Below are 17,405 nucleotides of genomic sequence, written 5' to 3'. Positions count from 1 at the left end.
CAACAGTACTGGCCTATAATTTTTGTGCAGTCAGACACACCATAATCTAATCTGGACCTTGTTGGGATCTGAGTTTGTAGTCCTTGCTCATACACAATTTCCTCTCATTTGCCAGCCACAGGGAGATCTTAGGCAGCTTCTCATATCTTCATTTCTTTCAGGTCCCCTGAAACAGGGTTTCATAAACATCTCTCAGTAAGAAAGGGGTGCAATTAAAAAAAAGGGAGCAGGAGTGGTTGTCAGTGGAAAACTTTCTCTGATAAGAAAGATCACTAAAAGTTTCTTTTTACAAAATTCTCCAATTTGTAAAACACAAAATTGCGACTGTCTCAGTTCCCAGGTCCCATCTGTGCTCCTACCTTATCCACTAATGCAAGGCTAATTGTATGCTAGATAACATTCCCTTTAGCCACACACTCTTGTTTGGGATGACCAGAAGAATGTAAGATGAGAAACTGGAATAGTATTTTTAATGTATATAGCTGTATTTACACATATATTGTATTGTGTATATTGTTTTCTGAAGTTCTTTGGATTAAATTTCTTGCTGCTGGGGAGCATTTATTCACAGCAAATAACAAAGGCAAGATGATTGTTGTTTCTTGAAACTTTTGCAGTTCTGAGCCTGTAATTTTAAGACTGACCTGCTGCCTTAAGTCTAAAGATACTGTGGAGATTTTCCTCCAGGTGTTATTATTCTCTAGTTTTCCTTTGCTGGTTAAGTGCTGCCATTTCTCATGACACTGGTTCATCATACGGATGCCATCTGTTGTCTGCACAATTTATTACTCGATCTTATCTCCAGACAACAGATTCTTAAAGGGAACACAGGTATTTTTAAGAAAGTGTATATAATTCATTGAATGCCTCACATTATTTACATCAAAATTGTTTTTAAGAGTGACCTGTTAGAGACATGTGTGGAACTAGCTGTTCTCAGGATTTTTGCTGTCAAGTCTGTCTCTGATGCTTCAGATCCTAACTGTTTTGTATGTCCAATAGCATTTGCATTTTCCCCCTATAATAGCCAGCCTTATGAGAAGAAACACTGCCTCCCTGTGCACCTTGCCTTGACTAAATAATATCTCAGCAGAAAGAACAGCAGTCCTCCTAGAGGATAATCATATCTGGGGCCTCTCACACCTTTTGCCCTCTCTGCAGAACTGTCTCTTAGCCATGCTGACAGGAGCCTTTGGGCACCATCACATCACAGATGCTAGTAATTTTTATTTATTTTGTTAGGCAGCCTGCAAAATAGCAAAGATCAGTCAAAGAAGAAAACACAGAAATCCCTCTTTGACAGGGTTTGCTTAGTAGTATCAGCAGTCATGCAAAGCACGAGATCATGAAATAATAATTTTCATTTTTACTCCACCTTCTCTTCAAATAGCTCATTTAGACTTTCAGCCATAAATGAATACTATCTAACAATTTGTCTTTGAAGTAAATATTATTATCTCTGTATATGGAGCTGAAAATGGACCACAGGTTGTTAAAAAACTTTCTCAGGTATGCACTAGAACTATATCAGGAGAAAAACATGCACTCAGTACTGGATTTTGAATCAGCAAGATAATTGTAGACAGGAACAAGACATTAATTTTAGACAAAAACAATTTCAGGCATTTGAGATGGAAGCAAATGCTATTTCCTTTTTTCTTAACAGATGCTGGGCTGATTTTCAGTAGAGGAAATCAAGTTTTAAATTCCAAAACTCTTCACTCTAACAGTAAACAAAGGGTACTTTCTATATATTTATATCATGCCTTCTTCTATTTAGATCATTAAACAAAAACAACAAAACCTGATAAGGTAATGATACATCATTATATTTCACTCTACTAAGGTATCTGATTCATAGATTATTTATGTGGGAAATTGCAGGTATATTATTTAAAGTGTTCAGGTCAAACTAGCATTAAAAGCAGGAAATAAATTTACATCAGCAGGAAATAAATTTACATCATAAGAAAGAGAACAAAAAAAAAAAAAAAAAACCCAGCAATTTAAATACTTTCTGCCTTGAGAATTAAATGTGTCATATGCACTAAGAGCAAAAGCCAGGCTGGGCTGGGAGAGATTAGGGTGATGGGAGGAAGAGCATCTCCAGAGGAGAGAAGAAAGGTGAGACAGAAAATAATTCAAGAGAAGAAGAAATCAAAGGAGAAAGAAAGGAAAGATGTGAAGGGATGCAGAGTGAGAGTGGGAAATAGAGATGAAAGGGCTTGAGGAGTGTGATGAGAAGACCTCACCTGTGAGCTGAAATGGAGTGCCAGTGGAGCAGCTGTGGGGCCAACTCGCTGTCATGGCTGGTGGTGCCCTGCAGTGCCCTGGCCCCACAAGTGAAACTGAGCCTGCAGGTGGTTGCCTTAAGTGCATGTCACTGCCCAGAGTGAAACCACTTCTTCAAATGAGAGGGCTCGAGACCTGAGCCACAAGGAAACGGCTGTGGGACGTGAAGAGGGGCCTCCCTGGGGGTCGGGGAGCATCTTCCTTCTGTCAAAGGATGCCTCCACCAAGCTGAGCAGCTGCCTCCACTTCAGCTGCTCAGTCTCGAGTCCTTTGCTCACACTTACTAAGACATATTTTCTCCTGTAAATTTGTGCTGTCTCACTTCAACTCTTATTTTTGAAGCAGTTACAATTTCTGCTTTCACAAGCTGGCAGTAAGCATAATTTCTACAAGTCTTGATGAGGGGAAGAGCAAGTGTTTTGCCAAGCTGAAGAGCTCAAAAAAAAATCCAAATGAAGTTTGTGCAACACCATGGGAATACCCCACCACATCTGTTGTGGTGGGATGAGGGAGGTTTCCCATGCTTGGTGAGCACTTGCTCTGCTGGTGACAGAGGACCTGCTGCGGTCACCTCCGAGATCCTGGGGGCTGCCACCTGGGCAGGGAGTGGGCTTGTGGCATGGGGCTGTGCTTATACCAGGGGGAACAGGGAACTAGCACTGTTTGCAGGAAGGTTCAAAGGGAGCCACAGCTGTTCTGAAGCTGTTACACAGATTACTTGTCTAGGGGATGAAAACAAAGGCCTCCAGGCTGAGACGCAAGCCTGTAGAGGCAGAATCCCTCTGCCCTCAGCCTGTCCCTGCTTGCCACCTTCCTTGGAGCATAGTGCTTCAGGAGCTGCCTCCTCATCGGCTCCAGGTTGCTGGTGTGGAACCGGTCCAGGTGTAGATGAACTTGCTGGGGCCAGCAAGCCCCACTGATTTGTACCAGATCAGGACATTGCAGAGGAGCAGACAGATCTCCATGCCTTGCACAGCTGTGCATCACAGTCACCAAGCACAAATCAGACCCAGTTCTAAGGATTAAGCTTGAGCTTCCCCTCTATGATCCCCTAGGACAGACTGGGGGATTTTTATTATTTGCTTGGCTGTTGTATTTTATACATAAAGTTGTATTTTTTATTCATTCAGTTGTTATTTTTACTTGCCAAGGGTTGAGCAATGATTCTGCAATTGTTCAGAGCCTGGATAAAAAGAATTCCTAAGCAAATAAAATCAGTGTTGGTAAATTGTTCTCAGAAACATCTCAGAGATTATATTTAGATTTTTTATTGATACCTGCCTGGTATCAGTAATAAAATACCTTCTGCATTAGGGAAGTAAAAAAAAAAAAAAAAAAAAAAAAAAAAAAAAAAAAAAAAGTAGATTAATCAGAACTAGACAGACATACCATAGCTAAAAGAAGACACATAAAACATCCCAAAGGTAACTGCAGGGGCAATGGGGCACAGAGGCCAGCATTGTTCATGGATATGAATGCATGATCTCTCACAAGACTGCCTTAGACACACTGAATGAGTCAGTAGCATTGTACTGTGGTGCTCAACACAAGTTTGTGTGTTTTACAGTGCAAAGGAGGGAGCTGAAATTATATGAAAATTAGGGAGGTACATATTTGCAAGGATGCAAAAATGAGAAAAGGAGGCATAGGATTCCATAGGCTTTAAAGAAATTGATGCAAACAGGAAAATACCATGCTGGCAACAAGCCTTCTTGGCTGGCAGGTTGCCCCTTTTTTTTCCACTGCTCACACTGGTACAGACCCTGAGCATGAATGAGGTTTTAAGACACCTCTGAAGATTGCCTAGTCCAGTGCTATATTCAAAACATAATCAGCTAGCACAGGCTGCCCCAGAGCACATCCAGTACAGTTTTAAATACCAACAGGGATGGAGAGTCCACAACTTTTCCTAGCAATCTATTCAGTACTTAAACCACCTCACAGTATAAAAACGTTTCTTGATACTCAGAGTGAACTTCCCCTGTTACAGTTTGTGCACATTGCATCTGGTTCTGTCACTGAAATGAGTCTGGCTCCCCCATCAGATATTTATACACATTGATAAGGTTCCCCCCAAGCCTTCTCTTCCACAGGCTAAACAGTCCCAGACATTTCACTCCCTTACCAGATACCCCAATCCCTTATCATCTTCAGGAAAAAAAAAGACCTAAGGAACTACAGACCAGTTTAGTCAAGTTTCGGTGTCTGTCAAGATCTTGGAGCAGATTCCCCTAGAAACTATTAGAAGGCACATGGAAAAGAAGGAGGTGACTGGTGACAGCCAACATGACTTCATTAAGGGCAAATGGCACCTGGCAAATCTGGTGGCCTTCTATGATGGGGTTATAGCTTTGGTGCGTGAGGGAAGAGCGACTGACATCATTTACCTGGACTTGTGCAAAGAATTGGCCACTGTTCTATGTGAAACTTTGTGTCTAAACTGGACAGACATGAATTCGACAGAGGCACCAATTGGTGGACAAGGAATTGGATGGATGGTTACACTCAAGGAATTGTGGTCAATGGCTTCATGTCCAAGTGGAGAGCAATGACAAGTGGTGTTCCTGAGGGATTGGTTTTGGGACCAAATCAGTTCAACATCTTTACCAGTTATGTGTTTTGTACTTTCCTGTACCCCTTTCAACCCTACACATATATACAGGTTTTGCCCTCCGAAAACAGGGGTAGACAGTTTGTACTTCTGTTCTGAAAAGAACAGACATCTATCCCAGCCACTGAGTGCTCACTGTTGGTAGAGTAGCCTGACAAAGACCTGTCTAAACACTTACATATCTACCAGGCAAGTGGATTCTTGTCCTCTGATTTAAAATTGGCAAGTGACCCAAGTGCTTTGTTTTCTCTTCCACCTGATGCACTCAGCACTGGTAGCTGCTAAGATTCCATTGAAGATATTTTGCATTTTTGTGATTCTGACAAGGAGAAACTACCATTTAATAATGAAAATCTGTTGCTGGTGATTCAGCTGATCTGGTATCAGAAATCTTAATGTATATGTCAGGTTTTCAGTGTAAATGCTTCTGTGAAAGATCCAGCTGGGACAGTTCACATCTACTGGATTAAGCCAAAGTATATTTATAAGTTCTGCCATATTAACTTATTCCTAAAGATGCTGGACTGGGGTCCAAAAGGGTGAATGTATCATACACATGCATATAACACTAAAACATTCTTTGAGTAAGCAGGGCTTTTTTCCACCATGACAAAATGGTTTCTGTTACCAAGTATTTTATCCATCTTGTGTCACATCCTGGTTGGCCTTCACTGCAACGGGTAAATAAAGCCTATTGCCAGTAGGAGTAGCCATATGGTAAGAAATTCTCTAGCTGAACCGTACGATCGGATTACCAGCACAGTGAAACTAGACTTATATTTTAGTGGTCGTACTAATTTTAATTCTAGCTTAGGGCTAAGACCTCCCCTCCATACATTATTAATATAAGTGTTAGCATACATTATTAATGTAGGTGTTAGGAAGAGCACTTCAGGGTCAGCTCCTGATTTGTGACTTGATTTGAATTCAAAACTTCACCGAGTTGAAATGAATTTCTTTTTGCACATGAATAGGAGTCTGGTTGGGAGCCACACCTGGTTTCTTCCAGATACTATTAGTAGAGACAACTGCCCAGTTAGGGACCCATGGGTATTGCCACAGCAGGTCAGTGCATGCAGTCCAATATCCTGACTGCCATGTTAGTAATTCTCAAATATTTCAAAGGCAGATAATTTTGTGGAAAAATCTCCTCAAGAGTGGCAATCTCCCTCTGACTTCAGACAGTAGCTGGTGCATAAGTATTAGGCTTTGTTTGAAAAAATATGAACTATTAGCAATTATGAAAAATTCATAAATGATAAATTCTTGCCTAATATTACTGTGGACCCTGATCACATCTGTTTTTTCCTTAATAATATAACGATAAGACTTTAAAAGTTAAATCCAGATTATGTGAAACCTTTGTTTAGAAGTATTTCCTTTGATCTCTTTCAGTAATACTAAGGCCAGTTTTCCAAGTAGAGATAGTATCTTCTAATAGACCCAGCTGGTACCGTTGGAAAAAACCCAGTGTTCACACATTACTTTTTTCAACTACTTGATTAATTAAACAAGATTCCTACCTACAAAACTTGCTTATACCTTAAAAAAAAGTCAGCTACAGTAACTCTTTCCCTTAAAAAGTATTGTTATTCATTTGCATTATCTGATGCCAGCCTGCACTTAAGGATCTGTTTCCACATGATTTAATAAACATGTTAATTCTGGGTTGACACAAAGAGAAACTGTCACTCTTAATAGCAAACATGGCTTTCTCAAGAATGGTTCAAATGTTAGGGGGAGCTGCTTGGTACTTGCAAGCTGATTTGGCTGGAAAAAAAGAGCGCTTGGCAGATGTTTCCTTCCCAAGGATTCCCTCCCCCACCTCGATTTTTCATCTCATAATGTTTGGTTCTGCCTTTCTGGCACAGCTCATAACAGAGTGACACTTAGCCATGGCTGCAGGCATGCATACAGTGGTATTTCCCCCTTTCTGGGTCAAAAAGCACACCACGGTTATCACTTAACTACAAAGTGGGACAAGACCCAGGGGTATCAATCTCTTTCTCCTTCCTCTTGCTTCCTGAATTTCATGCAAAGTACAGCAACACTCTCCATACAGGTGCCAGCTGCGATGATCAGGGGAGCTAGTTTTGTGAAAGAGATAACATCATCAATCACTCCTTTGCAGGAATGCATAGTACATCTCCATGCACTACACGAAGCAGGGGAGCAAGCTGAAGCACAGAGAGAATAGTCTGTGGTCCTCCTCAGCACTCTGGCTGACCAGCAGGAACAGGCAATAAAAATTACAATCTGGAGGGGAACACATGGTTAACGAGAAGATGTCAGGCTCCCACATGGACACTCACTTCCTGCTGGTCAGTCTTCAGGCCATGTCCTTTTATAGAGTGAACAGAAATGAAGAGACAGGAGAGGTGAAAGCTTGCCAGAGTCCAAAAAGAGGCTCATGCCACCTTGAGCATCTTCCCATTGGTTCTGCTCTGCTGGCCAAGACAATGTAGAAAAAGTGAGGGACATTTCCAAGTTGGTTTGCTGTTTAGTGGCTCAGGTATAGTACTTGGTCTGACTTCAGTGGGGGAGAACCCCAACATTCTTGGCACCATACTGCACATGCCATTGCTAGCTGGGCACTCAGGCTGGCAGGATCATGCACTGGTGCCCAGTCCACTACCTCAGCTCTTTCCACATCCAGTGGGAACGTTTTGAACCTGAGCTACAGTATGTGGATAGAATAAATGTGGGTCGTGCGTACACAAGCCCGTTTGTGTCCTTGTTCCTAACCTCACCGTGTACATGTAATATTAGACATATGCAGAGATCAGCAAAAGAGCTGTGGGAAAAGCAGATTCACAGGGCTGAAAACACAGGTTAGAATACACTTCAGCGATGGGAGTGGCTATGCATCTCAAGTCTTTCCTTGGAAGGATAAACTTCATGTTCAACCAGTTTACCCAGAAAAGGTATTACCCTATGTGTATCATCAAATCTCTTGTAAGATAATTTGATACCATTAAATCCACAATACTAAACCTCCAGACAAAAGGCCCACAGATCTTGGGAAAACTCTGGGTGAAAGCTGAGATTTTTCTTCTCCCTTACTAACATTTTTGTGCCTCCCTTTCAAACCATCTCACATGTACATAGAACTTTTGTACCCAGTCTGACCTCTGGGGAGGGAAGGGATTTTTCCAAGGGACATAATTCCTGGAATAAGAGGCGATAAATAGACCACTGATAATAAGGCTTAAGCAGAGAATGATACTGTGTTCCTGTCTCCCCCTCACACGTGGCATTACCTCAACACAACACCTTCTACCTCCCATTTCCCTCTATGAACCCAAGCATCCTAAAATGCCCATCTGCCCGAGACCTCCATCTTCTGCTGGCATTCTCCCTGGGCACCAACCAGCAGGACAAAAGGAGAGAAAGCAATGCACTCCCAGACTCTCTCCTCACTGCAGCAGCTGAGGGAAGTGTCACCTGCAGGCACCTGTGTGTAGCTGCAGCAGCGCAGGGAAGCCCTTGTTTTCACTCCTCAGAGGCATAGCACTAATGCCAGGGGGCTGAGTGATACACAACCAAACAGCACGGAGGGCACCTCACCTAAAGCAGCTGGGACCGACTAAAGCAAAACCGATTTTGGTTATCTCAGAAGGTGCAAGCTGGGAGGGAAAGAAATGTTTCCCGTGGTTGAGGCATTTATGAGATTTTTCTCCCTTGTGGAATCTGCTGTGGTCTGTCTGAGCTCTGACTCCGAGATTTAAATGGAGAAACCAACAGGGTCTTTTCCACTCTGTGGCCTACTTTTCAAGCTTGGAGGAAGACAGAAGCTGTGAGCTCTCTGCTGTACTGTTGAAAGAAAGTAAAAGTTCTTCCCTATGTGAAAGAAAATGGTTAGGGGATTCAGACTTGGAGAGAGGATGCATAATTTAGTTTGCAGCTAAAAGCTCCCATATGAAGAATGCTCGTCTAAGAAAGTTAAAATAAAAATTGACCAAGTTCTGAATCTAAGGCAAACACCTTCAGAAAAATTGTTGGGGAATGAGAGAGATTATATCCTCACCCTGTCTTCTTGGTATACAGTCTAAAACTGAAGCCTGGATGGTTGTAGTCTCGTCCTTTCTCTAGTTTTCTGTCCAAAATTTTTGATCTTGAGATTTCAGCTTAAGGCACATTTATTTCTGAAGGTCTTTGAACACTCTATCTGAGGAATATTTTGATTTGTTCCACTGAGCCAAGCTCACTCATTATTTTAAAATTTCTTTTCACACAAACTGTCAAAGCATCTTCTAGGCAGGCCATGATTTTCCTTTCATTTTTAATGAGAAGGCTATGATAGACAACAAGTAATCTTAATTCTACAGTAAATGTTTCTCTTACCAAAATAATGTCAAGTGCACTTCAGCTTATATTTTCTCAACTACATATATACACACTATTTCAGCTATTTCCTCAACACAAGCTATGCCAACAACTTGACTGAGTAAAAATTGAAAAAAAATTTAAATCTTGAGTAGCATTGCAAGAGAGTCAGTCCAAATTCATGTAACGAAGTTCTCCAAGCTCCGGGGAAAAGACTTGAAGCATTTTCTTAAGAACTGCATCTCGTCACCTGGAGAGGGAGAATCCCTCGGGCCGCGTTCCCGTCGTGCCAGCAGACAAGGCACTGCCAGCAGGCTGCCGTGAGGTTTTACGGCAGGAAAGAGGCACGAAACTTTTGTGGAGGGAAAACGGTTGAGATCCTGCTGGGACAGCCGGTGCTTTGACCTCGACCCCGCGAAGCGGGAGAAGGCTCGATCTCCAGCCTGGCACAGCGCTCGAGAGCCGAGCGGCCCCGGGCCGGGGCTGGGCCGTGTGCCGGGGGTCACCTGCCGCCTGACACCTCCCGCCGGGGGCGGCTAACGCCCCTCGCCGCCCCGGCCCCGCCGGACACGGCGCTCTGCCGCCCGCGCCTCCGCGGGCCCCGCGCTCCGTCCCGCCACCCCTCCCTCCCCCGCCCGCAGCACCGGCTCCCCTCCGCCTCCGCGGCCCGACCGCCGGCGCTACCCAGGATGCTCCGCGCCGGCGCAGGCGCGGCCGCTCAGGAAGAGGAAAATGGCATAAACAACCCCGAGCGCCGGGACCGCTGAGGAGGAGGAGGCGCCGCCGCCCCGGGCCGCGCGGCCCCTTTAAGAGGCGCGGAGTCGCCCCCTCCTCCTCCTCCTCCTCCTGCCCCTTCCGGAGCCGGACCCGGGGTGACGGCGGTCCCCGCGCCCCTTCCCCCTGCCCGCCCCCTTCCCCATGGTGCCGACCCCGGCGGCGGGGCGGTTGCCATGAACAGCAGCGGCCTGCCCTGCTCGTCGCCGTCGCCGGTGGTGGGGCCGCCGCCGGGGGCGGGGGTCGGCGTGGCGGGTCCGGCGGCCGGCGGGGCGGGGGCCGGCGGCGGCGGGGCCGTGAAGCTGAAGTTCTGCCGCTACTACGCCAAGGACAAGACCTGCTTCTACGGCGAGGAGTGCCAGTTCCTGCATGAGGAGCCGGGCGCCGCCCCCGCCGGTCCGGGGCCCACCGCACCCCCCCTCGGCGGGCTCCCGCTCGGCATCCCCCCACCCGCCGCCGCCGCCGGGCCGGGCTACTCGGCTCACGGAGCCAGCTCGGGCCCGGCGGCGGCGGTGGTGGGGCCTAAGAAAGCCGAGCTGGGGGCGGGAGGAGGCGGCGGCGGCGGGGGGCTGGATGGCCCACGGCTGGCGAGTGAGTGCGGCGGGGCGGCCCGGGGTTGGGGTGGGGTGGGGTGGGGGGGTGCTGCCGGGAGGGGGCGGCGGGCGGCGCGTTGTTCCTCGTCCCCGACACGCCGCGGTGCTGCCGGAAACAAATAACAACAGCCATGGTGGTGGCCTGGGACCCCGGGCCTGGGACGGGGCTGGGCTGGGCTGGCTGCCCAGAGGAGACCCGGCCCGTACCGATGGGAAGGAGTGGGCAGGTGTTTTTGGGAGGGGGCTCCTCCTGTGTGTCTTTAAAGGGACTCCCGGGCAGCTGTCCATCCATCCCTCTAGCGCTAGGCTTGGTGCAGGTTCGCCGGTATTCCCTGCCCGAAGTCAGGGCGGGAGCAGGGTGGCAGCGCTTTCCCGAGCGGTACCCTTGGATAGGCTCTTCCGATCAGCGTATATTGACTGTCGGCTCTTGGAAGTTTGAAATGCTTCAGCTAAAATAACGTTGAAATTACGAAAAGAATTTGTAGATTGCGATTCACTTCATCATGAGAAAGAATTGCCTTATGTTGAGGGTGGCAGAGCATTGGAACAGACTGCCCAGGGGGATTATGGAGTCTCCCTGTCTAGAAACATTCAAACCCCACCTGGACGGATTTCTTTGTAACCTGCTGTAGGTGATCCTGCCTTGGCAGGGGGATTGAGCTAGACGATCCCCACATCCCTTCCAACTGTAATGTTACTATGATTCTGTGGTAGATGTCTACGTTATTTACTATTGTGAGCAGAAATTGTCTCAGAATCTTTTTTTGAGGTTTTCCAGCTCTCAGCCACCTTTTTTTTTTTTTTTTTTGCAGCCCCTTTTCAAATGGTGAGAGCTCAGATAGCTTGTATGTCATGCAGAGCTGCACTGCTGTTGTTGATCAGTGTTGCATCCCCCTGATGTGCAGGCCGGTAGTTAGATGGAGCTTGCAGTAAACTGATTTTAGTAACCATTTGTTTTGTAGGTGAAGCAGCATTTGGCAGGCTAGGAACACATGCTCCTTGAGAAAAGCCGTGCCTCTTTACATGAGTACGTTAAGCTTGGCTGCATTATTGATTTTTGACACAAACGTGGCATTTATTTACATTAAATGCTTTAGCTAATAAATGGTCAAAACCATATTTTTTTCTGAAATTAAGATGCAACCATGCTGAACATCCTGTATGTAGGTTTTTAGTGCTTGATAAATCTTTCAGGGTCCTGCAATTGTTGTTTTGCCAGGTGTGGTGAGCTTGTGCCGCTGAGTATTATCTCTGTAGCTGGTAGCTTCTCAGTGTCTTGCATTAACACAACACTGTCACGTCTTCCCTTTCAGGAGGAGCCTTTACTATACTACTGCATAAAGCTTTCTATTAAAGTCTTTCAGGTTTTTGCTGAGCTTAAGTTATTCAAGCTGAAGGCTCTCTTGCCTTCTTCTTTTTTATTTTTTTTAATTAAATAGAAATATGTTGGAGGGATTCAGCAGCAATAAGTCAATCTTTGTTAATTTTTCATTTGGACAGAGTTTGGTGTGCAACACACTTTTTCCATGTGGGAAAGAAAATGGTTAGGGGGTTCAGACTTGGGTAGAGGACGTATAACTTAGTTTGCAGGTAAAAGCTCCTATATGAAGGATACTCTTCCAAGAAACAGTTAAAAAAATTGTCTAAGCCCTGAATCTAAGGCAAAAACCTTCAGAATTTGTGTGTGCTTGGGGGTTGATACTGCTGAGCAGTTAAATTATTTGAAACACTTGCTTCTGTTGAATATGCTTGCTGCAGTTGTAGCCAGTTGAGGAGTGAGGGCACTAAGGATGGAGAAATCCACTCTGATGCTGTCAGTGGTTGCCTGAGAAGGCCACATCGCTTGTTCTAGGGGCAGAAGCTTCCACTGGTGGATATTGCGGGACACTAGCTAGGAAAAGGAGCCCAGAAACAAAGGATAGGGAAATTTAAGTTGAAAAGCCAGGAAATGGGTCTAATCTCACTTCTAAACTTTGCTTTGGGATGCATTTGTGAAAAAAACAAGGAAAATAATTCCTCAGAATCTGAAGTTGATATGTATAAGTACTGACAAGCTAATGTCTAAATTCCTTACCTTGCTGATGGCCTGTGGTGTTAACAGTATGATTTTGAAGTAGATGGAATGAAAGTTTTATTTCTGTGGATGTAGGCAGTAAGACACAAGGTCATATTAAAACAGTTTTAAGGTTAAGAATATGAAAGTGGGAGTTGCCTGTACAGTCACTGACTGTCTAATTCAGAAGTATTTGGTAGTCTTAAATGTGACTCTGGATGCCAGCTTCTCTTGCTCCTTCCTCACTGGACACCAGTGCACAGAGCAGATAATGCTCATTGACTAATTAACTGGGTAGTCCTATTTATTGTTAAAAGTGGGTCACTGCCTCATTCTAACATGCGTGTTACTCTAATCCTGCTTTGAGTACAGGATTGTTAATTTACTTACAGGTTTTCCTGTGGTAATCACAAGGGCTCCCCAAATACCAACTTATTTTCTCCACATGGGTGGTAGGAATGTTGAGTGATGAGGAGATGGTGAACAGTGAAAAGGCAAGAAATATTCCAGTGTGGAAGTATTTCACTATTAGAGCATGAAGAGGAATGAGCAGCTGACATCCTCAGAGCTAACCAGGAGGAGTTTCTCAGGTGATGTGTGATTAAGCTATTCTGTGCCCATAGGTGTTTTGAGTGCAAACATCTGACAGAATTCCAGAAGTGATGAGATACTCATGGAAGAAAACTCTGCTTGAGATTATTAAATACAAAAAACTTCCCATCTCTGGATCAGACTCATCTTCCCTTGCATATATATGGCTGAAAGCCTGCTGGGAAATCCTGCTTTATCCTTGTCTCATACTTATGCTTTTGTCCACATAGCTACTGCTCTCCAGTGCCAGAGGTGAGGTAGTGGGCTTAATATGGCTTTGGCTTGATGATGTGGATTTTTGTGTTCCTGGGGGGCAAAACTGGCCATGCCCATGAGCTCCACCCACTCTCAGAAGGCAGTACTGCTGCTTGCTGTCCCCAAGCTATTTCACATGGGGCACGTGTTCAAAGCACCATTTCTGCTTCTTCCACCAGAATTGGGTGCTCAGCCTTCTGCGTGGTTCACCTTCCAAGAGTAAGGTGGCCAGCTGACTGCATACAGAATAGAGAATGTAGTTGATATTGCCTATCTAGAATTCTATTTTAAAAAATTAATCATTTTTATATAGAACTTCTATGACAAAATAAGGGGGAAAGGAAAATAACTTTCTCCAAATTTGGTAGCTGCTTAAATTTGTGCATGGTGCTTTTCTAATAGGAGTATGTCCCACATGTCTAAAGGCTATAGAAGGAGCGCAGAGGTGGGGAAATAACTGGTACTTGCTATTTAGGGGAAAATATATGATTGATTAACAGGATTTAAATGAGTAGCCTATGGAATGAGAGCACAGTAGCATGAAGAGTTTCTCTTCTTGTATGTGCCCTCTGTTCTCTGTGGTATTTTGCAGCTTCTGTAAACAGCAGACCAGCAGCCTGCTTTGCTGTGGGCTTGTTCCTAGGCCACCATCACTTCTCAGTGCTGCCTGAGGGAAGGTCTAGAGGGAAGTGTTGTGGTATTAAAATGTATCATGCCGATACCTAGGTCAGATAATTTAAAGTTGCATGGACAACTGCCATTGTATTTGTTAGCTTTCAGGTAGTTGAACAGGTGTAATATTCTTTTGCATATAGTTCTCATATTATATATTGATAGATACAGGCTGAAGTATGGCTCCAAACATTTGCTAATTTCTGCCCCACTTTTTGCTGTGAAGTTCATAATACAAAGTACTCACCCTTTCTTCTGGCTTCTGATTCCTATAAAACACTGGGGTGCTGGGCTGAGGAGTGCCAGGTGTGCTCTGGGCCCAGTGGCAGCCAGGGAGCTGCCTGTGAGGAGCTGGCCGCAGCAGCAGTGCTGCTACTGTGTGAGTTTCCAGTGCCAGAGCCTAGCCCACCGTCTCACTGTGACATGTTTGCATGTAGTTCTCTGCTAGAAAGCCTTTTTCAAAGCCCTCCTAGGAAACCTGTAGTTGGAAAACAGGTCTGTGTTTCTGCAAGGTGGCATTTTTCTATGGCTGCTGAGACAGCCCATCTGTGAATAGACTTCATTGCCAGCCTGCGAGAAGGTGGAAAGGGACATCAAGACTTGGCATGTGTTGTGTTGGCCTAATAAAAGCATTATGTTTGTTTTCACAGCCCTAATAAAAGCATTATTTCTGTTTTCACAGCCAACCATCTGCATGTTGTGTCCAGTCAGGGCAATAGTAGCCACTGCTGTAGCAATTCCATATGCAATTGCTCTATGGTTAGTTTAGTGAGCATTACAGATTAGGTTTTGTGAAATCCCTAAATCACTAGGCTTGGAGTGGAAAGACATAGACATTTGTGAATGCTCTGGTTTTCAAAGGGTGCTTGATTCTTTACCAGTATGGTCCTTTTTAAGCAAGATGAAGCAGCTGATATAGAAAGAATGGAAAGATAGCTATTCATCAAAACTGATACTAAAGGTAATCTGTTGGATTATATTTCTTAATGCAGTGAAACTGGTCAGGGTTATTAAATTTGATTTTTTCTTATCTTTGGTAGCATTTCAGTATTTACAGGTTGAAGTGTTTAGAAACAGTTACATGAAACTTCTAAGTACAAGTATAGCTGCAGTATGTCACATACTCATCACTTTTCCTGGGGTTTGTTTCTTTTCCACTTCTGTAGAGAAAGTACCTGCTGTAGTAAAGGTGTACGGTTGAGAATTCTTTTACCAAACATGTTTGTGCTTTCTGTGAGTGATGCTGTATTAGTTGTGTACCTCACTTGGGCTCTTTTTCCTTTAGAGGTACCTCCCCCTCTAATTTTCATTCTGCCTTTTCCAGGAGTTGATGGCTCATACAATTTTTATCTTGTTTTGCTCTGAATATTTTTAAGAAATGGGAAAAAAATTCTTAGCATTTGGAGACTGATACAATGGAGAATTGAAGAGTAAAACCAATAACCTCTTAGAGACGCACAAGAGGAAATGAAAGTTACTGAGTTCACTTAATCACTTTTTGTCTCATATGTCAGCTCCAGAAATCAGGCAATTAGACATGGGTTTTCTTTTTGCTTTTATGTGTTTCACGTGGGAATAACAGAATCGCAGAATATTCTGGGTTGGAAGGGACCCACAAGGATCTGTTAAGTGAATGGCCCATAGGAGGAAAATTATTTGGGAGAGCTAAGGAAAAAGAAAATAGAAGGATGAATTTCTCAATCTACAAAGTTACTTGGGATTTTGAGGGCAGTGAAACTTAAAAAAATTACACTATTAATTTGCTTTCATTTTATGTGTTTATATACCTCATGGTTTTTTCTTATTGTATAGGAAGTCATTCAGAGTCCAGATATTTCACAAGAATTGTGGATATCTGAGGAGTATTGGTAGTTGCTTGTTTCTGGTAGAACCCACCTTGTGTTGGGTACTGAGGAATACTGTAGTACTGTTACTTTTATCATTGTTTTCTGGCTTCAAAGGCAAACATGGAAAGGAGTGTGAGTGTGGGGATAGTTACGTTATAGGAGCAAACTCTGGTATAGCTTAGTAATGGGAAGCTTGTTTTTCAAAACTGACGGCATCCCTATTTAATTTCCATCTAGCAGGTATTAGAAACTGATTTTTTTTTTTTTTTAGGTATTGCAGTAGGAGTGGGCCTTCAGGAATGATTTGAATGTCCAGAAAATAGTGACTCTGAGGATTAGCTCAGAAAGGTTTCCATATGTAAGGAACCAGCTAGAAGCAAATTTAGACTGCTGTGGGAAAAGTGGGCAAATGGTAAGTGAGGCGAGGGTGATAGACACAAGCATTTCTATAGAATCTCCATAGCAGAAAAAATAGTCTTGGTTGTGAGGCAGCTGATGAAAAGGGGTCAGTGCAAGGTTTGAGACAGTAAGCTGATGTGGCTGATGTTTTCCTGATTTGTTGCTTTCTAGTAAAGATGTAATGCTTTACGCCATCAGAAAAATGGTGTGGTGGATCACTGTGTATGTATGTACATGAGTATTGGACACGAGTTGAAATTGATCACACTCTTTTTTGTGTGTGTACGCTTCATGAGTCTTTCAGTAGTTGAAAAAGTTCCAATTGTGTGGTTGCCTTTTTTGATTCTCAAAGATATTTTGTGCTTAGAACTTACTTGTATTTTTTAATTTGCTTTTTAACAGTCTTTTACTCCTGACCTTTTTAAAATTTGAGAATAAAGCTATAGAAACAAAGCACAGATACATAAAAGTGAGAAGAGCAGAGACCTGCATTATACAAGTTGTTGTCAAATTGGTCATACAATGTGTGATTCCTGTAGTTTATGTCTAGAGTCTCTGAACTTCAGCTGGTCTACTGCTGAGACAAATGGCAGGAAGATTTTTCCTTTCTTTTGTACATTTTCCCCAGCTGCTGTGAAAAATATCCTTATGTTCTCTTCAGGTTATCTGCACATGCGTCATGCAATAATTTTTATAAAAAGTTGAGTTTTTGTTGGAGGCTATTAAAACAAAAGCTTAAATGTTTGAAAAAATTGATGCAGTTTATTGAATAGTTCAGTGCAATTTTTTAGTAATTGTAAAAGATCTTGGAGAGGGTTAGCCCTGAAAGCTATGGTATTAAGTAATTGTATCACTTTAAATTGCTATTTCTGATAACAGAATAGTTCTGATTACTCTTTTGAGAAAGTATCAACTCTAATTTGTATTATCACTGTGCTTTTGGACTTGGTCCATGAGGGGGAGTCCAGCTGCTCTCGACTCTGTAACAAGAC

The 17,405-nt window shown here is 43.8% G+C and overlaps 2 protein-coding genes and 1 long non-coding RNA gene across 15 annotated transcripts in view; 1 reads left to right on the top strand and 2 right to left on the bottom strand.

Moving 5' to 3' along the window:
• Positions 1–3,156, bottom strand: part of FLT3 (fms related receptor tyrosine kinase 3) — a 42,265-nt gene extending 39,109 nt beyond the window's left edge. Inside the window, exon 1 of one of the 2 annotated variants that reach the window (XM_068181207.1) lies at positions 2,253–3,156. In XM_068181207.1, the coding sequence (XP_068037308.1) occupies positions 2,253–2,379 (127 nt within the window). In that variant the 5' untranslated portion in view covers positions 2,380–3,156. Of the gene's footprint in view, positions 1–1,143; positions 1,263–2,252 lie in introns of those variants that run through there. The other variant, XM_068181209.1, reaches the window with a different exon arrangement.
• A 3,085-nt stretch (positions 3,157–6,241) lies between these two features.
• On the bottom strand, positions 6,242–9,887 carry LOC137468951 (uncharacterized). Its single transcript, XR_010996276.1, has 2 exons — positions 8,931–9,887; positions 6,242–7,159 (listed from the first exon to the last, which is right to left on the bottom strand). It is a non-coding gene; the product is annotated as an uncharacterized lncRNA (long non-coding RNA).
• Positions 9,888–9,936: 49 nt separating this feature from the next.
• Positions 9,937–17,405, top strand: part of PAN3 (poly(A) specific ribonuclease subunit PAN3) — a 114,008-nt gene continuing 106,539 nt past the window's right edge. For 10 of the 12 annotated variants that reach the window (XR_010996273.1, XM_068181196.1, XM_068181199.1 and 7 more), the window contains exon 1: positions 9,938–10,594. Coding sequence is in view for 10 of the 12 variants with exons in the window: in XM_068181196.1 (XP_068037297.1) it covers positions 10,180–10,594 (415 nt within the window). In the remaining 2 variants the exon portion in view is untranslated. Of the gene's footprint in view, positions 10,595–17,405 lie in introns of all 12 variants that reach the window. The other 2 variants (XR_010996274.1, XM_068181194.1) reach the window with 2 other exon arrangements.

Source organism: Anomalospiza imberbis, chromosome 2 (genome assembly GCF_031753505.1).
Source record: "Anomalospiza imberbis isolate Cuckoo-Finch-1a 21T00152 chromosome 2, ASM3175350v1, whole genome shotgun sequence".
Classification (NCBI taxonomy): Eukaryota; Metazoa; Chordata; class Aves; order Passeriformes; family Viduidae; genus Anomalospiza; species Anomalospiza imberbis.
This window is presented reverse-complemented; position numbering and strand designations above follow the sequence as displayed.